The sequence below is a fragment of the Podarcis pityusensis genome (genome assembly GCF_964106645.2).
Source record: "Podarcis pityusensis genome assembly, contig: HAP1_SCAFFOLD_410, whole genome shotgun sequence".
Lineage (NCBI taxonomy): Eukaryota > Metazoa > Chordata > Lepidosauria > Squamata > Lacertidae > Podarcis > Podarcis pityusensis.
The window spans coordinates 16,074-38,268 of NW_028293255.1; the positions used below are offsets into that span (position 1 = coordinate 16,074).

At 45.4% G+C, this 22,195-nt stretch overlaps 1 protein-coding gene across 6 annotated transcripts in view; it reads left to right on the plus strand.

Annotated features, from left to right (window-relative positions):
* LOC308469176 (uncharacterized protein) overlaps nt 1-21,952 on the plus strand; it is a 33,747-nt gene extending 11,795 nt beyond the window's left edge. Inside the window, exons 4-13 of one of the 6 annotated variants that reach the window (XM_081024516.1) lie at nt 8,785-8,880; nt 9,640-9,694; nt 14,002-14,152; nt 16,597-16,650; nt 16,746-16,820; nt 19,270-19,326; nt 19,411-19,482; nt 19,576-19,629; nt 21,251-21,295; nt 21,631-21,951. In XM_081024516.1, coding sequence (XP_080880642.1) covers nt 8,785-8,880; nt 9,640-9,694; nt 14,002-14,152; nt 16,597-16,650; nt 16,746-16,820; nt 19,270-19,326; nt 19,411-19,482; nt 19,576-19,629; nt 21,251-21,295; nt 21,631-21,835 — 864 coding nt within the window. In that variant the 3' untranslated portion in view covers nt 21,836-21,951. Of the gene's footprint in view, nt 1-8,781; nt 8,881-9,639; nt 9,695-14,001; nt 14,153-16,596; nt 16,651-16,745; nt 16,821-19,269; nt 19,328-19,410; nt 19,483-19,575; nt 19,630-21,250; nt 21,296-21,630 lie in introns of all 6 variants that reach the window. The other 5 variants (XM_081024518.1, XM_081024515.1, XM_081024517.1 and 2 more) reach the window with 5 other exon arrangements.
* Nucleotides 21,953-22,195: the final 243 nt, after the last annotated feature.

The following is a 22,195-nucleotide window of genomic DNA, read 5'->3' on the forward strand; positions in this document are numbered from 1 at the left end:
AGGAAGCTAGCAGCTCAGGGAGTTTCCTGTCTAGATCCCGCAAGCAGGAAGCTAGCAGCTCAGGGAGTTTCCTGTCTATTTCCTGTAAGCAGAAAGCAGTTTCCTGTCTATTTCCCGCAAGCAGGAAGCTAGCAGCTAAGGGAGTTTCCTGTCTATTTCCTGTAAGCAGAAAGCAGTTTCCTGTCTATTTCCCGCAAGCAGGAAGCTAGCGGCTAAGGGAGTTTCCTGTCTAGATCCCACAAGCAGGAAGCTAGCAGCTAAGGGAGTTTCCTGTCTAGATCCCGCAAGCAGGAAGCTAGCAGCTAAGGGTGTTTCCTGTCTAGATCCCGCAAGCAGGAAGCTAGCAGCTCAGGGAGTTTCCTGTCTAGATCCCGCAAGCAGGAAGCTAACAGCTAAGGGAGTTTCCTGCCTAGATCCCGCAAGCAGGAAGCTAGCAGCTAAGGGAGTTTCCTGTCTAGATCCTGCAAGCAGGAAGCAGTTTCCTGTCTATTTCCCGCAAGCAGGAAGCTAGCAGCTAAGAGAGTTTCCTGTCTAGATCCTGCAAGCAGGAAGCAGTTTCCTGTCTATTTCCCGCAAGCAGGAAGCTAGCAGCTCAGGGAGTTTCCTGTCTAGATCCCGCAAGCAGGAAGCTAGCTGCTAAGGGAGTTTCCTGTCTAGATCCCGCAAGCAGGAAGCTAGCAGCTAAGGGAGTTTCCTGTCTATTTCCTGTAAGCAGAAAGCAGTTTCCTGTCTATTTCCCGCAAGCAGGAAGCTAGCAGCTAAGGGAGTTTCCTGTCTAGATCCTGCAAGCAGGAAGCAGTTTCCTGTCTATTTCCCGCAAGCAGGAAGCTAGCAGCTAAGGGAGTTTCCTGTCTAGATCCTGCAAGCAGGAAGCAGTTTCCTGTCTATTTCCCGCAAGCAGGAAGCTAGCAGCTAAGGGAGTTTCCTGTCTAGATCCCGCAAGCAGGAAGCTAGCAGCTAAGGGAGTTTCCTGTCTAGATCCCGCAAGCAGGAAGCTAGCAGCTCAGGGAGTTTCCTGTCTATTTCCAGGCAATTTCCTCTCTATTTCCAAGGTGTTTACTGTCTATTCCCCGCATTTCCTGTCTATTCGCCACAAGCAGAAATCAGTTTCCTGTCTATTTCCTGCAAGCAGAAAGCAGTTTCCTGTCTATTTCCCGCAAGCAGGAAGCTAGCGGCTAAGGGAGTTTCCTGTCTAGATCCCGCAAGCAGGAAGCTAGCAGCTCAGGGAGTTTCCTGTCTAGATCCCGCAAGCAGGAAGCTAGCAGCTAAGGGAGTTTCCTGTCTATTTCCTGTAAGCAGAAAGCAGTTTCCTGTCTATTTCCCGCAAGCAGGAAGCTAGCAGCTAAGGGAGTTTCCTGTCTAGATCCCGCAAGCAGGAAGCTAGCAGCTCAGGGAGTTTCCTGTCTAGATCCCGCAAGCAGGAAGCTAGCAGCTAAGGGAGTTTCCTGTCTATTTCCTGTAAGCAGAAAGCAGTTTCCTGTCTATTTCCCGCAAGCAGGAAGCTAGCAGCTAAGGGAGTTTCCTGTCTAGATCCCGCAAGCAGGAAGCTAGCAGCTCAGGGAGTTTCCTGTCTATTTCCAGGCAATTTCCTCTCTATTTCCAAGGTGTTTACTGTCTATTCCCCGCATTTCCTGTCTATTCGCCACAAGCAGAAATCAGTTTCCTGTCTATTTCCTGCAAGCAGAAAGCAGTTTCCTGTCTATTTCCCGCAAGCAGGAAGCTAGCGGCTAAGGGAGTTTCCTGTCTAGATCCCGCAAGCAGGAAGCTAGCAGCTCAGGGAGTTTCCTGTCTAGATCCCGCAAGCAGGAAGCTAGCAGCTAAGGGAGTTTCCTGTCTATTTCCTGTAAGCAGAAAGCAGTTTCCTGTCTATTTCCCGCAAGCAGGAAGCTAGCAGCTAAGGGAGTTTCCTGTCTAGATCCCGCAAGCAGGAAGCTAGCAGCTCAGGGAGTTTCCTGTCTAGATCCCGCAAGCAGGAAGCTAGCAGCTAAGGGAGTTTCCTGTCTATTTCCTGTAAGCAGAAAGCAGTTTCCTGTCTATTTCCCGCAAGCAGGAAGCTAGCAGCTAAGGGAGTTTCCTGTCTAGATCCTGCAAGCAGGAAGCTAGCAGCTAAGGGAGTTTCCTGTCTATTTCCAGGCAATTTCCTCTCTATTTCCAAGGTGTTTCCTGTCTATTCCCCGCATTTCCTGTCTATTCGCCACAAGTAGAAATCAATTTCCTGTCTATTTCCTGCAAGCAGGAAGCAGTTTCCTGTCTATTTCCCGCAAGCAGGAAGCTAGCAGCTAAGGGAGTTTCCTGTCTATTTCCCGCAAGCAGGAAGCTAGCAGCTAAAGGAGTTTCCTGTCTAGATCCCGCAAGCAGGAAGCTAGCAGCTAAGGGAGTTTCCTGTCTATTTCCTGTAAGCAGAAAGCAGTTTCCTGTCTATTTCCCGCAAGCAGGAAGCTAGCAGCTAAGGGAGTTTCCTGTCTAGATCCCGCAAGCAGGAAGCTAGCAGCTCAGGGAGTTTCCTGTCTAGATCCCGCAAGCAGGAAGCTAGCAGCTAAGGGAGTTTCCTGTCTATTTCCTGTAAGCAGAAAGCAGTTTCCTGTCTATTTCCCGCAAGCAGGAAGCTAGCAGCTAAGGGAGTTTCCTGTCTATTTCCTGTAAGCAGAAAGCAGTTTCCTGTCTATTTCCCGCAAGCAGGAAGCTAGCAGCTAAGGGAGTTTCCTGTCTAGATCCCGCAAGCAGGAAGCTAGCAGCTCAGGGAGTTTCCTGTCTATTTCCTGTAAGCAGAAAGCAGTTTCCTGTCTATTTCCTGCAAGCAGAAAGCAGTTTCCTGTCTATTTCCCGCAAGCAGGAAGCTAGCAGCTCAGGGAGTTTCCTGTCTAGATCCCGCAAGCAGGAAGCTAGCAGCTAAGGGAGTTTCCTGTCTATTTCCTGTAAGCAGAAAGCAGTTTCCTGTCTATTTCCCGCAAGCAGGAAGCTAGCAGCTAAGGGAGTTTCCTGTCTAGATCCCGCAAGCAGGAAGCTAGCAGCTCAGGGAGTTTCCTGTCTAGATCCCGCAAGCAGGAAGCTAGCAGCTAAGGGAGTTTCCTGTCTATTTCCTGTAAGCAGAAAGCAGTTTCCTGTCTATTTCCCGCAAGCAGGAAGCTAGCAGCTAAGGGAGTTTCCTGTCTAGATCCTGCAAGCAGGAAGCTAGCAGCTAAGGGAGTTTCCTGTCTATTTCCAGGCAATTTCCTCTCTATTTCCAAGGTGTTTCCTGTCTATTCCCCGCATTTCCTGTCTATTCGCCACAAGTAGAAATCAATTTCCTATTTCCTGCAAGCAGGAAGCAGTTTCCTGTCTATTTCCCGCAAGCAGGAAGCTAGCAGCTAAGGGAGTTTCCTGTCTATTTCCCGCAAGCAGGAAGCTAGCAGCTAAGGGAGTTTCCTGTCTAGATCCCGCAAGCAGGAAGCTAGCAGCTAAGGGAGTTTCCTGTCTAGATCCCGCAAGCAGGAAGCTTGCAGCTAAGGGAGTTTCCTGTCTAGATCCCGCAAGCAGGAAGCTAGCAGCTAAGGGAGTTTCCTCTCTAGATCCTGCAAGCAGGAAGCTAGCTGCTAGCTTCCTGCTTGCGGGATCTAGACAGGAAACTCCCTGAGCTGCTAGATTTCTGATTGCAGGAAATAGACAGGAAACTCCCTGAGCTGCTGGCTTTCTGTTTGCGGGGAACAGACAGGAAACACCCTGGAAATAGAGAGGAAATTGCCGGGAAATAGACAGGAAACTCCCTGAGCTGCTGGCTTCCTGCTTCTGGAAATAGACAGGAAACTCCCTGAGCTGCTGGCTTTCTGTTTGCGGGGAACAGACAGGAAACACCCTGGAAATAGAGAGGAAATTGCCGGGAAATAGACAGGAAACTCCCTGAGCTGCTGGCTTCCTGCTTCTGGAAATAGACAGGAAACTCCCTGAGCTGCTGGCTTTCTGTTTGCGGGGAACAGACAGGAAACACCCTGGAAATAGAGAGGAAATTGCCGGGAAATAGACAGGAAACTCCCTGAGCTGCTGGCTTTCTGCTTACGGGAAATAGGAAACTCCCTGGAAATAGACAGGAAATAGAGAGGAAACTCCCTGAACTGCTAGCTTTCTTCTTGCGGAGAGGGGAATAGACAGGAAACTATTTCCAGGTCCAGAAACTATTTCCTGTCTATTTCCAGGAAACCCCCTTAGCTGCTAGCTTTCGGCTTGTGGGGAACAGACAGGAAACTCCCTGGAAATCGACAGGAAACTACCTATGCTGCTGGCTTCCTGCTTACAGGAAATAGACAGGAAACTCCGTGAGCTGCTGGCTTTCTGTTTGCGGGGAACAGACAGGAAACACCCTGGAAATAGAGAGGAAATTGCCGGGAAATAGACAGGAAACTCCCTTAGCTGCTAGCTTCCTGCTTGCAGGATCTAGACAGGAAACTCCCTTAGCTGCTGGCTTCCTGCTTCCGGGAATAGACAGGAAACTCCCTTAGCTGCTGGCTTCCTGCTTGCGGGATCTAGACAGGAAACGCCCTTAGCTGCTAGCTTCCTGCTTGCGGGATCTAGACAGGAAACTCCCTTAGCCGCTAGCTTCCTGCTTGCGGGATGTAGACAGGAAACTCCCTTAGCTGCTAGCTTCCTGCTTGCGGGATCTAGACAGGAAACTCCCTTAACTGCTAGCTTCCTGCTTGCGGGAAATAGACAGGAAACTGCTTTCTGCTTGCGGGAAATAGACAGGAAACTGATTTCTGCTTGTGGTGAATAGACAGGAAATGCGGGGAATAGATAGGAAACACCTTGGAAATAGAGAGAAAATTGCCTGGAAATAGACAGGAAACTCCCTGAGCTACTTCCTTTCCACTTGCGGGGAATAGACAGGAAACTCTTGTCTTTTGGTTTGCGGGAAATAGGAAACCCCCTTAGCCGCTAGCTTCCTGCTTGCGGGATCTAGACAGGAAACTCCCTGAGCTGCTTTCTGTTTGCGGGGAACAGACAGGAAACACCCTGGAAATAGAGAGGAAATTGCCGGGAAATAGACAGGAAACTCCCTGAGCTGCTACTTTTCTGCTTGCGGGGAAGAGACGGGAAACTCCTGTCTTTTGGCTTGCGGGAAATAGGAAACTCCCTGAGCTGCTAGCTTCCTGCTTGCGGGAAATAGACAGGAAACTCCCTGGAGCTGCTAGCTTCCTGCTTGCGGGAAATAGACAGGAAACTGCTTTCTGCTTGCGGGAAATAGACAGGAAACTGATTTCTGCTTGTGGTGAATAGACAGGAAATGCGGGGAATAGACAGGAAACACCTTGGAAATAGAGAGGAAATTGCCTGGAAATAGACAGGAAACTCCCTGAGCTGCTGTATTTCTGCTTACAGGAAGTAGACAGGAAACTCCGTGAGCTGCTGGCTTCCTGCTTGGTGGGTGGGGAAATATAGGCAGGAAATAGAGAGGAAACTCCCTGAGCTGCTACTTTTCTCCTTGCGGGGAAGAGACGGGAAACTCTTGTTTTTTGGCTTGTGGGAAATGACAGGAAACTCCCTTAGCTGCTAGCTTCCTGCTTGCGGGAAATAGACAGGAAACTGCTTCCTGCTTGCGGGATCTAGACAGGAAACTCCCTGAGCTGCTGGCTTTCCGATTGTGGGAAATAGACAGGAAACTGCTTTCTGCTTACGGGAAATAGGAAACTCTCTGGAAATACACAGGAAATAGAGAGGAAATTCCCTGAACTGCTAGCTTTCTTCTTGCGGGGAGGGGAATAGACAGGAAACTATTTCCAGGTCCAGAAACTATTTCCTGTCTATTTCCAGGAAACCCGCTTAGCTGCTGGCTTTCTGTTTGTGGGGAACAGACAGGAAACTCCCTGGAAATCGACAGGAAACTCCCTGAGCTGCTGTATTTCTGCTTACAGGAAGTAGACAGGAAACTCCCTGAGCTGCTGGCTTCCTGCTTCCGGGAATAGACAGGAAACACCCTGGAAATAGAGAGGAAATTGCCAGGAAATAGACAGGAAACTCCCTGAGCTACTTCCTTTCCACTTGCGGGGAATAGACTGGAAACTCCCTGAGCTGCTGTATTTCTGCTTACAGGAAGTAGACAGGAAACTCCCTGAGCTGCTGGCTTCCTGCTTCCGGGAATAGACAGGAAACTCCCTGGAAATAGAGAGGAAATTGCCGGGAAATAGACAGGAAACTCCCTGAGCTGCTGGCTTTCTGTTTGCGGGGAACAGACAGGAAACACCCTGGAAATAGAGAGGAAATTGCCGGGAAATAGACAGGAAACTCCATGAGCTGCTGGCTTCCTGCTTCTGGGAATAGACAGGAAACTCCCTGGAAATAGAGAGGAAATTGCCGGGAAATAGACAGGAAACTCCCTGAGCTGCTAGACTTCTGTTTGCGGGGAACAGACAGGAAACTGCTTCCTGCTTGCAGGATCTAGACAGGAAACTCCCTTAGCTGCTAGCTTCCTGCTTGCGGGAAATAGACAGGAAACTGCTTCCTGATTGCAGGATCTAGACAGGAAACTCCCTGAGCTGCTAGCTTCCTGCTTGCGGGAAATAGACAGGAAACTGCTTCCTGCTTGCAGGATCTAGACAGGAAACTCCCTGAGCTGCTACTTTTCCGCTTGCGGGGAAGAGACGGGAAACTCCTGCCCTTTTGGCTTGCGGGAAATAGGAAACTCCCTGAGCTGCTAGCTTCCTGCTTGCGGGATCTAGACAGGAAACTCCCTGAGCTGCTAGCTTCCTGCTTGTGGGAAATAGACAGGAAACTGCTTCCTGCTTGCAGGAAATAGACAGGAAACTGATTTCGGCTTGTGGCGAATAGACAGGAAATGCGGGGAATAGACAGGAAACACCTTGGAAATAGAGAGGAAATTGCCTGGAAATAGACAGGAAACTCCCTTAGCCGCTAGCTTCCTGCTTGCGGGATCTAGACAGGAAACTCCCTGAGCTGCTTTCTGTTTGCGGGGAACAGACAGGAAACACCCTGGAAATAGAGAGGAAATTGCCAGGAAATAGACAGGAAACTCCCTGAGCTGCTGGCTTCCTGCTTGTGGGGAACAGACAGGAAACTCCCTGGAAATAGAGAGGAAATTGCCGGGAAATAGACAGGAAACTCCCTGAGCTGCTGGCTTCCTGCTTCCGGGAATAGACAGGAAACACCCTGAGCTGCTGGCTTCCTTCTTCCGGGAATAGACAGGAAACACCCTGGAAATAGAGAGGAAATTGCCAGGAAATAGACAGGAAACTCCCTGAGCTGCTGGCTTTCTGTTTGCGGGGAACAGACAGGAAACACCCTGGAAATAGAGAGGAAATTGCCTGGAAATAGACAGGAAACTCCCTGAGCTGCTGGCTTCCTGCTTCCGGGAATAGACAGGAAACTGCCTGAGCTGCTAGCTTTCTTCTTGCAGGAAATAGACAGGAAACTCCCTGGAAATAGAGAGGAAATTGCCGGGAAATAGACAGGAAACTCCCTGAGCTGCTGGATTTCTTCTTGCAGGAAATAGACAGGAAACTCCCTGAGCTGCTGGCTTTCTGTTTGCGGGGAACAGACAGGAAACACCCTGGAAATAGAGAGGAAATTGCCGGGAAATAGACAGGAAACTCCCTGAGCTGCTAGACTTCTGTTTGCGGGGAACAGACAGGAAACTGCTTCCTGCTTGCAGGATCTAGACAGGAAACTCCCTTAGCTGCTAGCTTCCTGCTTGCGGGAAATAGACAGGAAACTGCTTCCTGATTGCAGGATCTAGACAGGAAACTCCCTGAGCTGCTAGCTTCCTGCTTGCGGGAAATAGACAGGAAACTGCTTCCTGCTTGCAGGATCTAGACAGGAAACTCCCTGAGCTGCTACTTTTCCGCTTGCGGGGAAGAGACGGGAAACTCCTGCCCTTTTGGCTTGCGGGAAATAGGAAACTCCCTGAGCTGCTAGCTTCCTGCTTGCGGGATCTAGACAGGAAACTCCCTGAGCTGCTAGCTTCCTGCTTGTGGGAAATAGACAGGAAACTGCTTCCTGCTTGCAGGAAATAGACAGGAAACTGATTTCTGCTTGTGGTGAATAGACAGGAAATGCGGGGAATAGACAGGAATCACCTTGGAAATAGAGAGGAAATTGCCTGGAAATAGACAGGAAACTCCCTGAGCTGCTGGCTTCCTGCTTGCAGGATCTAGACAGGAAACTCCCTGAGCTGCTTTCTGTTTGCGGGGAACAGACAGGAAACACCCTGGAAATAGAGAGGAAACTCCCTGAGCTGCTGGCTTCCTGCTTCCGGGAATAGACAGGAAACTGCCTGGAAATAGAGAGGAAATTGCCGGGAAATAGACAGGAAACTCCCTGAGCTGCTGGATTTCTTCTTGCAGGAAATAGACAGGAAACTCCCTGAGCTGCTGGCTTCCTGCTTCCGGGAATAGACAGGAAACTCCCTGGAAATAGAGAGGAAATTGCCGGGAAATAGACAGGAAACTCCCTGAGCTGCTGTATTTCTGCTTACAGGAAGTAGACAGGAAACTATTTCCAGGTCCAGAAACTATTTCCTGTCTATTTCCAGGAAACCCCCTGAGCTGCTGGCTTTCTGCTTGCAGGAACCCTCATTGCTACCTTTCCTGCAGCAGGGAGTTCCACAGACCAAGCCTCAGGTTCGAATTTCCGGTCCTGGGTTCCAGTTTCCGGGTTTGAGTTTCAGGTTCCGGGTTCCAGTTCCGGAATTGGGTCCCAGGTTCGAGTTCCTCTTCCCAATTTCGGGTTGCGGGTCCCGAATTCGAGTTTCGGGGCCCAGATTCCGATTTCTCCCCTCAATTGCTACCTTTCCTGCAGCAGGGAGTTCCACAGATCCAGGCGCTGCTGGACTTCCCGCCCCGGGGCGTGCGGCGCCGGCGCCAGGCGGCCTTCCTCGAACCCGTGCCGCACCCTAGGGTGAGTCTTGCCTCCCTCCCAGGGAAACAGGCGCCCAAACCCGGCGCCGCTGCGCTACAATTCCCGTCTCCGGGTGCGAAACGCGCTATATTTCCCATTTCGGTCGCCCTTCCGGCGCCGGGTTCCGGGTGCGAAATGCGCTATAACTCCCATTTCCGCCGCCCTTCCGGCGCCGGGTTCCGGGTGCGAAACGCGCTATAGTTCCCATTTCGGTCGCCCTTCCGGCGCCGGGTTCCGGGTGCGAAACGCGCTATGATTCCCATTTCGGTCGCCCTTCCGGCGCCAGGATCCGGGTGCGAAACGCGCTATAATTCCCATTTCGGTCGCCCTTCCGGCGCCGGGTTCCGGGTGCGAAATGCGCTATAACTCCCATTTCCGCCGCCCTTCCGGCGCCGGGTTCCGGGTGCGAAATGCGCTATAATTCCCATTTCGGTCGCCCTTCCGGCGCCGGGTTCCGGGTGCGAAACGCGCTATAATTCCCATTTCGGTCGCCCTTCCGGCGCCGGGTTCCGGGTGCGAAACGCGCTACCGTTCCCATTTCGGTCGCCCTTCCGGCGCCAGGATCCGGGTGCGAAACCCGCTATAGTTCCCATTTCGGTCGCCCTTCCGGCGCCGGGTTCCAGGTGCGAAATGCGCTATAGCTCCCATTTCGGTCGCCCTTCCGGCGCCGGCTTCCGGGTGCGAAACGCGCTATAATTCCCATTTCGGTCGGGTTCCGGGTGCGAAGCGCGCTACGACTCCCATCTCTGTCGCCCGCAGTACGTCGAAGACGCCGGGAGGATTCCCATCCAGCACCGGGGGGCCGCTCTGCAAAGTAAGGCGCCTGCGCCGGGTGCGAAAGGCGGGGCGGTGTCGAAACTCGATGTGGGAACCTTAGCGCGGGAACCTTAGCGCGGCACCCGCTTCTCCCCGCAGTGGGGATCCTGGGGAGGGTGCGGGTTCGAGTCTCCCGTGGCGCAGGAACCTTAGCGTGGGAACCCTAGCGCGGGAACCTTAGTACCAAATTGGATGGGGATCTCTGGGAAGGTTGCGGGATCGAGTCTCCCTCCCTGTGGGAACCTTAGCGTGGGAACCTTAGTGCGGAACCATAGCATGGGAACCTTTGCATGGGAGACTTGGCGCGGGAACCTTAGCGTGGGGATTTAAGTTTGGGAACTTTAGCGCGGGAACCTTAGTGTGGGAACTTTAGCGCGGGAACTTTAGTGTGGGAATCTTAGCGCAGGAACCTTAGGGCGGGAACCTTAGGGCGGGAACCTTAGCGCAGGAACCTTAGCGCGGGAACCTTAGGGCGGGAACCTTAGCGTGGGAACCTTAGTGTGGGAACCTTAGCGCGGGAACCTTAGCGCGGGAAGCTTAGTGTGGGAACCTTAGTGTGGGAACCTTAGCGCGGGAACCTTAGTGTGGGAACTTTAGCGCGGGAACTTTAGTGTGGGAACCTTAGCGTGGGAACCTTAGTGTGGGAACCTTAGCGCGACACCCACTTCTCCCCGCATTGCACGATAATGGGGAAGGGTGCGGGTTCGAATCTTCTGCCCTCCTGGAACCGTGGGAACCTTAGTGCGGGAACCTTAGTGCGGGAACCTTAGCGCGGGAACCTTAGTGCGGGAACCTTAGCGTGGGAACCTTAGTGTGGGAACCTTAGCGCGGGAACCTTAGTGTGGGAACCTTAGCGTGGGAACCGTAGCGCGGCGCCAACTTCTCCCAGCAGTGGATGATCATGGGGAAGGGTGCGGGTTCGAATCTTCCGCCCTCCTGGAACCGTGGGAACCTTAGCGCAGGGATTTTAGTGCGGGAACCTTAGCGCGGGAACCTTAGCGCGGTAACTTTTATGCGGGAACCTTAGCACGGGAACTTTAGTGCGGGAACCTTAGCGCAGGAAGCTTAGTGCGGGAACCTTGGTGCGGGAACCTTAGCGTGGGAAGCTTAGTGCGGGAACCTTAGCGCAGGAGCTTTAGTGTGGGAATCTTAGCGTGGGAACCTTAGTTTGGGAACCTTAGTGTGGGAAGCTTAGTGCGGGAACCTTAGCGCGGGAACCTTAGAGCAGGAATTTTAGCATGGGAATTTTAGCATGGGAACCTTAGCGCAGGAACTTAGTGCAGAAACTCTAGCGCGGGAATCTTAGCGCAGGAACTTAGTGTGGGAACCCTAGCGCAGGAACCTTAGCGCAGGAACTTTAGCTGAGAACTTTACTGCGGGATGCTTAGCGCGGGAACCTTAGCGCTGGGATTTAAGAGGGATTTTTAGCGCAGGAATTGAAGCATGGGAACCGTAGCGCGGGAACCTTAGCGCGGGAACCTTAGCGCGGGAAGCTTAGTGCAGAAACTCTAGCGCGGGAATCTTAGCGTGGGAACTTTAGTACGGGAAGTATAGCGTGGGAAACTTAGCGCGGGAGTTTGGTGGGAATTCTAGCGCGGGAACCTTAGCGCTGGGATTTAAGAGGGATTTTTAGCGCAGGAATTGAAGCATGGGAACCGTAGCGCAGAAACGCTCGTGCGGGAATCTTAGCGCGGGAACCTTAGCGCAGAAACTTGAGTGTGGGAATCTTAGCGTGGGAACCTTAGCGCAGAAACTCTCGTGCGGGAATCTTAGCGCAGGAACCTTAGCGCAGAAACTCTAGCGCGGGAATCTTAGCGCGAGAACTTTAGCGTGGGAACCCTAGCGCAGAAACTCTAGTGCGGGAATCTTAGCGCGGGAACTTTAGCATGGGAACCTTAGCGCAGAAACTCTCGTGAGGGAATCTTAGCGCGGGAACCTTAGCATGGGAACCTTAGAGCGGGAATTTTAGCATGGGAATTTTAGCATGGGAACCTTAGCGCAGGAACTTAGTGCGGGAACCTTAGCGCAGGAACCTTAGCGCGGGAAGCTTAGTGCGGGAACCTTAGCGCAGGAAGCTTAGCGCGGGAAGCTTAGTGCGGGAACCTTAGCGCAGGAACTTTAGTGTGGGAATCTTAGCGCGGGAACCTCAGCGCGGGAACCTTAGAGCGGGAATTTTAGCATGGGAATTTTAGCATGGGAACCTTAGCGCAGGAACTTAGTGCGGGAACCCTAGCGCAGGAACCTTAGCGCAGGAACTTTAGCTGAGAACTTTACTGCGGGATGCTTAGCGCGGGAACCGTAGCGCGGGAATTTTAGCGCGGGAAACTTAGCACGGGAATTTCAGAGAGGGAATTTTAGCGTGGGAACCTTAGCGCTGGGATTTAAGAGGGATTTTTAGCGCAGGAATTGAAGCATGGGAACCGTAGCGCGGAAACCTTAGCGCGGGAATTTTAGCGTGGGAACCTTAGCGCAGAAACTCTAGTGCGGGAATCTTAGCGCGGGAACCTTAGCGCGGAAACTCTAGTGCGGGAATCTTAGCGCGGGAACTTTAGTACGGGAAGTATAGCGTGGGAAACTTAGCGCGGGAATTTGGTGGGAATTCTAGCGCGGGAACCTTAGCGCTGGGATTTAAGAGGGATTTTTAGCCCAGGAATTGAAGCATGGGAAGCGTAGCGCGGGAACCTTAGCGCAGGAATTTTAGCGTGGGAACCTTAGCGCAGAAACTCTCGTGCGGGAATCTTAGCGCGGGAACCTTAGCACAGAAACTTGAGTGTGGGAATCTTAGCTCGGGAACTTTAGTACGGGAAGCATAGCGCGGGAAACTTAGCGCGGGAATTTTGTGGGAATTTTAGCGCGGGAACCTTAGTGCTGGGATTTAAGAGGGATTTTTAGCGCAGGAATTGAAGCATGGGAACCGTAGCGCGGGAACCTTAGCGCGGGAATCTTAGTGTGGGAACCTTAGCGCAGATGCTCTCGTGCGGGAATCTTAGCGCGGGAACCTTAGCGCAGAAACTCTCGTGCGGGAATCTTAGCGCGGGAACCTTAGCACGGAAACTCTCGTGCGGGAATCTTAGCGCGGGAACCTTAGCGCAGAAACTCTAGTGCAGGAATCTTAGCGCGGGAACTTTAGTATGGGAAGCATAGCGTGGGAAACTTAGCGCGGGAGTTTGGTGGGAATTCTAGCGCGGGAACCTTAGCGCTGGGATTTAAGAGGGATTTCTAGCGCAGGAATTGAAGCATGGGAACCGTAGTGCGGGAACCTTAGCGCGGGAATCTTAGCGTGGGAACCTTAGCGCGGAAACTCTCGTGCGGGAATCTTAGCGCGGGAACCTTAGCGCAGAAACTCTCGCACGGGAATCTTAGCGCGGGAACTTTAGTACGGGAAGCATAGCGCGGGAAACTTAGCGCGGGAGTTTGGTGGGAATTCTAGCGCGGGAACTTTAGCGCTGGGATTTAAGAGGGATTTTTAGCGCAGGAATTGAAGCATGGGAACCGTAGCGCGGGAACCTTAGCGCGGGAATTTTAGCGTGGGAACCTTAGCGCAGAAACGCTCGTGCGGGAATCTTAGCGCGGGAACCTTAGCGCAGAAACTCTCGCGCGGGAATCTTAGCGCGGGAACTTTAGTACGGGAAGCATAGCGCGGGAAACTTAGTGTGGGAGTTTGGTGGGAATTCTAGCGCGGGAACTTTAGTGCTGGGATTTAAGAGGGATTTTTAGCGCAGGAATTGAAGCATGGGAACCGTAGCGCGGGAACCTTAGCGCGGGAATTTTAGCGTGGGAACCTTAGCGCAGAAACTCTCGTGCGGGAATCTTAGCGTGGGAACCTTAGCGCGGAAACACTCACGCGGGAATCTTAGCGTGGGAACCTTAGCGCAGAAACTCTCGTGCGGGAATCTTAGCGTGGGAACCTTAGCGCAGAAACTCTCGTGCGGGAATCTTAGCGTGGGAACCTTAGCGCAGAAACTCTCGTGCGGGAATCTTAGCGCGGGAAACTTAGCGCGGGAGTTTGGTGGGAATTCTAGCACGGGAACTTTAGTGCTGGGATTTAAGAGGGATTTTTAGCGCAGGAATTGAAGCATGGGAACCGTAGCGCGGGAACCTTAGCACGGGAATCTTAGCGTGGGAACCTTAGCGCAGAAACTCTCGCGTGGGAATTTTAGCGTGGGAACCTTAGCGCAGAAACTCTCGTGCGGGAATCTTAGCGCGGGAACCTTAGTACGGGAATTATAGCGCGGGAAACTTAGCGCGGGAGTTTGGTGGGAATTCTAGCGCGGGAAACGTAGCGCGGCGCCGTTTTTCCCGCAGTGGCGCCGCCGGAGGAGTGCGCCTGCCCCGAGCCGCTGGCCAAGGGGACGCTGGTGGCCATGTTGGCGGTCCTGGCCTTTCTAGGCTTCTTCTCGACGTCGGTCTTGTTGGTGGTGGCCGTGTGTTTGCTGCGATTGGTGGAGCGCCAGCGGTGAGTCTATTAAATCAGAAGTAATCAATAAAGATAATAAAGAATAAAGAATAATTAATAAATAATAAGGAATAAATAAATAGAAGGGTAATGAGCATAAGTATAAAATAGAAATAAAAATAGAAATAGAAATAAAAATAAAAATAAAAATAAAAATAAAAAGAAATAGAAATAGATAGAAATAGAAATAAATAGAAATAGAAATAGAAAGAAACAGAAATAGAAATAGAAATAGAAAGAAATAGAAATAGAAATAGAAATAGAAATAGAAAAAGAAAAAGAAAGAAATAGAAATAGAAATAGAAATAAATAGAAATAGAAATAGAAATAGAAATAGAAATAGAAATAGAAAGAAATAGAAATAGAAATAGAAATAGAAATAGAAATAGAAATAGAAATAGAAAGAAATAGAAATAGAAATAGAAATAGAAATAGAAATAAATAGAAACAGAAATAGAAATAGAAATAGAAATAGAAATAGAAAGAAATAGAAATAGAAATAGAAATAGAAAGAAATAGAAATAGAAAGAAATAGAAATAGAAATAGAAATAGAAAGAAATAGAAATAGAAATAGAAAGAAATAGAAATAGAAACAGAAATAGAAATAGAAATAGAAATAGAAATAGAAAGAAATAGAAATAGAAATAGAAATAGAAATAGAAATAGAAATAGAAAGAAATAGAAATAGAAACAGAAACAGAAACAGAAATAGAAATAGAAATAGAAATAGAAATAGAAATAAATAGAAATAGAAATAGAAAGAGAAAGAGAAAGAAATAGAAATAGAAACAGAAACAGAAACAGAAACAGAAATAGAAATAGAAATAGAAATAGAAATAGAAATAGAAATAGAAATAGAAATAGAAATAGAAATAAATAGAAATAGAAATAGAAAGAGAAAGAGAAAGAGAAAGAAATAGAAATAGAAAGAAACAGAAATAGAAATAGAAATAGAAAGAAATAGAAATAGAAAGAAACAGAAATAGAAATAGAAATAGAAAGAAATAGAAATAGAAAGAAACAGAAATAGAAATAGAAATAGAAAGAAATAGAAATAGAAAGAAACAGAAATAGAAATAGAAATAGAAAGAAATAGAAATAGAAATAGAAATAGAAATAGAAATAGAAATAAATAGAAATAGAATTAGAAACAGAAATAGAAATAGAAATAGAAATAGAAAGAAATAGAAATAGAAATAGAAAGAAATAGAAATAGAAATAGAAATAGAAAGAAATAGAAATAGAAATAGAAATAGAAATAGAAATAAATAGAAATAGAAATAAATAGAAATAGAAATAGAAATAGAAAGAAATAGAAATAGAAACAGAAACAGAAATAGAAATAGAAATAGAAATAGAAATAGAAATAGAAATAGAAATGGAAATGGAAATGGAAATAGAAATAGAAATAGAAATAGAAATAGAAATAGAATTGGAAAGAAATAGAAATAGAAATAGAAATAGAAATAGAAATAGAAATAGAAATAGAAATAGAAATAGAAATAGAAATAGAAATAGAAATAGAAAGAAATAGAAATAGAAAGAAACAGAAATAGAAATAGAAATAGAAAGAAATAGAAATAGAAATAGAAATAGAAATAGAAATAGAAATAGAAATAGAAATAAATAGAAATAGGAATAAATAGAAATAGAAATAGAAATAGAAAGAAATAGAAATAGAAATAGAAATAGAAAGAAATAGAAATAGAAATAGAAATAGAAATAGATAGAAATAGAAATAGAAAGAAATAGAAATAGAAAGAAACAGAAATAGAAATAGAAATAGAAAGAAATAGAAATAGAAATAAATAGAAATAGAAATAAATAGAAATAGAAATAGAAATAGAAAGAAATAGAAATAGAAATAGAAATAGAAACAGAAATAGAAATAGAAATAGAAATAGAAATAGAAAGAAATAGAAATAGAAATAGAAATAGAAATAGAAACAGAAATAGAAATAGAAATAGAAATAGAAAGAAATAGAAATAGAAATAGAAATAGAAATAGAAACAGAAATAGAAATAAATAGAAATAGAAATAGAAATAGAAATAGAAATAGAAAGAAATAGAAATAGAAATAGAAACAGAAACAGAAACAGAAACAGAAATAGAAATAGAAATAGAAATAGAAATAGAAATAGAAAGAAATAGAAATAGAAATAGAAACAGAAACAGAAACAGAAACAGAAATAGAAATAGAAATAGAAATAGAAATAGAAATAGAAATAGAAATAAATAGAAATAGAAATAGAAATAGAAATAGAAATAGAAATAGAATAATAATAATAATAATAATAATAATATGCAGACAAGTAGATTACAATATTATAAACATATTATTATTATTATTATTATTATTATTATTATTATTATTAGAGTGAAACAGGAGTGGCCACTCTAGGATGCCAGCTCTCTGATGTTAACCCCGCCTCTCCCTTCCAGGAAGTCGGGGAAGGACGCCAACGCCATGTCAAATAGGCCCCTCCCTCCGCTGCCGTGAGTTTCCTGTGGGCGGGACCGGGAGTGGGCGGGGCTAATATTATTATTATTATTATTATTATTATTATTATTATTATTATTAATTATTTCAGCCCGCCCCGCCCGGAGCGCGTCTACCTGTCGACGAAACCGGCCCCCGGGTACGAGAGGCTGATGGCTGCCAGTCCGTGAGTACCTGTCAATCATTCTCGAACCCGGGACCGGATCACCATGGGGGCCCCAGCCCTGTCAATCATTCCCTATCAAATCGATCACCTGTCAATCATTCTGGGATCCAGGGAGGGGGCAGATGACCCCAGTTGCCCCATCCCTGTCAATCATGCCGGGATTCGAATCCGGGACCTGTCAATCATTCCGGGTTCAACTCGATAAGCCTGTCAGTCGTTCCCTATCAAATCGATCACCTGTCAATCATTATGTGGGCGGGAGCAGAGAACCCTGGTTGCCCCATCCCTGTCAATCATTCCCTATCAAATCGATCACCTGTCAATCATTATGTGGGCGGGAGCAGAGAACCCTGGTTACCCCATCCCTGTCAATCATTCCCTATCAAATCGATCACCTGTCAATCATTCTGTGGGCGGGAGCAGAGAACCCTGGTTGCCCCATCCCTGTCAATCATTCCCTATCAAATCGATCACCTGTCAATCATTCTGTGGGCGGGAGCAGAGAACCCTGGTTACCCCATCCCTGTCAATCATTCCCTATCAAATCGATAACCTGTCAATCATTATGTGGGCAGGAGCAGAGAACCCTGGTTGCCCCATCCCTGTCAATCATTCCCTATCAAATCAATCACCTGTCAATCATTATGTGGGCGGGAGCAGAGAACCCTGGTTGCCCCATCCCTGTCAATCATTCCCTATCAAATCGATCACCTGTCAATCATTATGTGGGCGGGAGCAGAGAACCCTGGTTGCCCCATCCCTGTCAATCATTCCCTATCAAATCGATCACCTGTCAGTCATTATGTGGGCGGGAGCAGAGAACCCTGGTTGCCCCATCCCTGTCAATCATTCCCTATCAAATCGATAACCTGTCAATCATTCTGTGGGCGGGAGCAGAGAACCCTGGTTGCCCCATCCCTGTCAATCATTCCCTATCAAATCGATCACCTGTCAGTCATTATGTGGGCGGGAGCAGAGAACCCTGGTTACCCCATCCCTGTCAATCATTCCCTATCAAATCGATAAGCTGTCAATCATTATGTGGGCGGGAGCAGAGAACCCTGGTTGCCCCATCCCTGTCAATCATTCTGGCATCCGGGGGTGGGACCATCCCTGTCAATCATTCTGTCATTCAAATCGATAACCTGTCAATCATTTTGGGTTATAGGGGCGGGACCAGATGCCAATGGTTCTCCCATCCCTGTCAATCATTCTGGTATTCAGGGGGCGGGACCATCCCTGTCAATCAATCATTCTGTCATTCCAATCAATAACCTGTCAATCATTTCTATAACCCTGGTTGCCCCCTCCCTGTCAATCATTCTGCCATTCAAATCCATAACCTGTCAATCATTCTGGGATTCAGGGGGTGGGACCAGACAACCCTGGTTGCCCTGTCCCTGTCAATCATTCTGTCATTTGAATCCATCACCATGGTTCTGTCATTTAAATTGATCACCTGTCAATCATTCTGGGATTGAACCCTGGTTGCTCCATCCCTGTCAATCATTCTGGGATTGAACCCTGGTTGCCCCATCCCTGTCAATCATTCTGGGATTGAACCCTGGTTGCCCCATCCCTGTCAATCATTCTGGGATTGAACCCTGGTTGCTCCATCCCTGTCAATCATTCTGGAATCCAGGGGGCGGGACCTGACGACCCTGGTTGCCCCATGCCTGTCAATCATTCTGGGATTGAACCCTGGTTGCCCCATCCCTGTCAATCATTCTGGAATCCAGGGGCGGGACCATCCCAGTCAATCATTCTGTCATTTGAATCGATAACCATGGTTGCCTTGTCCCTGTCAATCATTCTGGGATTGAACCCGGGTTGCCCCCTCCCTGTCAATCATTCTGTCATTCCAATGGATAACCTGTCATTCAAACGGATAACCTGTCCATCAAATCAAGAACCCGTCAATCATTCCGGGTTCAAATCGACAACCCCGGTCGCCTGTCAATCAAACCCTGGTTGCGCCGGGAAGCGTAGCGCGGCGCCAATCACCCTGGGACCAGACCTGTCAATCATCGCCCCACCCCTCTCAATCAACCCCACAACCCCAGTCGCCTGTCAATCAAACCCTGGTCAAACCCCGGTTGGCTGTCAATCAAACCCTGGTCAAACCCCGGTTGCCTGTCCATCAAACCCTGGTTGGGCCGGGAACCGTAGCGCGGCGCCAATCACCCTGGGACCAGACCTGTCAGTCATTGCCCCACCCCTCTCAATCAACCCCACAACCCCAGTCGCCTGTCAATCAAACCCCGGTTGCCTGTCCATCAAACCCTGGTTGCGCCGGGAACCGTAGCGCGGCGCCAATCACCCTGGGACCAGACCTGTCAGTCATCGCCCCACCCCTCTCAATCAACCCCACGACCCCAGTCGCCTGTCAATCAAACCCCGGTTGCCTGTCAATCAAACCCGGGAACCGTAGCGCCGCTTTCTTTTCCAGCCGCACCCCGGAAGGCGGGGCCTACCTGAGCGCCAGCGAGTTGCACCCGGGTCCCAGGTAAGCCCCGCCCCTCCTCCTCCTCCTCCCGCCCCTTCCCCGGACGCCTGGGTCCCTCCGCTCACCCCATACTACGTTTCCCAGGAGCCGCCAGGCGCCCAGCTACCAGAAGATGGGCGGCTACCAAGCCGCCGTCGCCGCGGAAACGGAGAGCAAGTCAGTCAAAGGGAGGGGCGGGGAAAGGGGCGGGCCCTCCCCTGTCAATCAAAGGGGGAGCCCGGTCAATCAAACCAGGGTTCCCTTTTCCAGGAACCTTCCGGAAAGCGAATACATCACGGTCAACCCGGCGCCGGGTTTTTCCAGGTGGGGTTTGTATTTATATTTATATTTATATTTATATTTATATTTATAGTATTTATATTTATAGTATTTATATTTATATATAATATATATAATTTATATTTATAGTATTATATATATTTATAGTATTTATATATTATATAATTTATAGTATTATATATATTTATATTTATATTTATATTTATATTTATATTTATATTTATATAGAATATATATAATTTATATTTATAGTCTTATAAATATTTATATTTATAGTATTTATATTTGTATATAATTTATATTTATAGTATTATATATATTTATATTTATAGTATTATATATATTTATATTTATAGCATTTATATTTATATAGAATATAATTTATATTTATAGTATTATATATATATTTATATTTATAGCATTTATATAGAATATATATAATTTATATTTATAATATTATATATATTTATATTTATAGGATTATATATATTTATATTTATAGTATTTATATTTATATAGAATATATAGAATTTATATTTATAGGATTATATATATTTATATTTATAGTATTTATATTTATATAGAATATATAGAATTTATATTTATAGTATTATATATCTTTATATTTATAGGATTTATATTTATATAGAATATATATAATTTATATTTATAGGATTATATATATTTCTATTTATAGTATTTATATTTATATAGAATATAATTTATATTTATAGTATTATATATATTTATATTTATAGTATTTATATTTCTATATTTTATAATTTATAGTATTATATATATTTCTATTTATAGTATTTATATTTATATATTATATAATTTATATTTATAGGATTATATATATATTTATATTTATAGAATTTATATAGAATATATATAATTTATATTTATAATATTATATATATTTATATTTATAGTATTTATATTTATATAGAATATAATTTATATTTATACGATTATATATATTTATATTTATAGTATTTATATTTATATAGAATATATAGAATTTATATTTATAGGATTATATATCTTTATATTTATAGGATTTATATTTATATAGAATATATTGAATTTATATTTATAGTATTATATATCTTTATATTTATAGGATTTATATTTATATAGAATATATATAATTTATATTTATAGGATTATATATATTTCTATTTATAGTATTCATATTTATATATTATATAATTTATATTTATAGTATTATATATATTTATATTGTTTATATTTATATTTATATATAATATATATAGTTTATATTTATATTTATATTTATAGTATTTATATTTCCCATTCTCTTTTATTATACACATACATATATATTTATATTGTTTATATTTATATTTATATATTTATATTTATATTTATATTATTTATATTCCTTTAGATAGATACACAGATATCTATTTTTTCCATCCTCTTTTATTATACACACACACATATATATTTATATTATTTATATATATATATGTATATAATTTATATTTATATTTTCATATTTATTTATATTTATAGTATTTATATTTATAGTATCTATTTTTTTCCATCCTCTTTTATTATAGACACACATATCTATTTATATTAATATTTATTAATATTATTAATTTTCTCCTTCCAGCCCCGTTCTGCCCAAGACGTATTCCGGCGCCGGGGGAATTTCCAGGTATATTATATATAATATTTTAATATTCATTTATTATCTATCAATAATCTATATCTGATTATAATATATATATATTATTTGCATATAAGAATAATAAATCATGATGATTTATAACAATATAAAAATATGATTTAATAAGAATATCATCTAATATTATAGCTTGTTTTGATTTAATAATAATTATAATAATCTAATTTATTAATATTCCTTATTTCATTATTATTATTATTATTATTATTACTACTACTACTACTACTACTATTACATTATTATTATTATTATTATTATTATTATTATTATTATTACTATTATTACTATTATTTTTCTCCTTCCAGCCCCGTTCCGCCCAAAATATATTCCGCCGCCGGCGCCGAAATTTTGTCGCCGGGCAAAAACGAGGAGGAAATCTACGGAAGCCCGGAAGGGACCAAGCCGGAGAAATCGTACGTGGGGGCAGGAAGTCCCGCCCCGGAAGTCCCGCCCACAAAAGGACGGGGAGGAAGGGGATTGGGCGGAGGGGGAGAGGGGTGGGATGGATGACCCCGGGGGACCTTGGTAGTGATGTGGTTGTCCTTCCTTCCTTCCTTCCTTCCTTCCTTCCTTCCTTCCTTCCTTCCTTCCTTCCTTCCCTCCCTCCTTCCTTCCTTCCTTCCTTCCTTCCTTCCCCGTCTTCCTTCTTCCTCCCTCTTCCCTCCTTCCTTCCTTGCTTCTTTCTTTTGCTTTTTCTTCCTTCCTTCCCTTCCCTCCCTTTCCTTCCTTCTTTTTCTCCTTCTTTCCTTCCTTCCTTCCTTCCTTAATTCCTTCCTTCCTTCTTTCCTTCCCTCCCTCTTTCCTTCCTTCTTTACCCTCCTTCCTCCCTCCTTTCCTTCTTCCCTTCCTTCCTTCCCTCTCTCCCTCCCT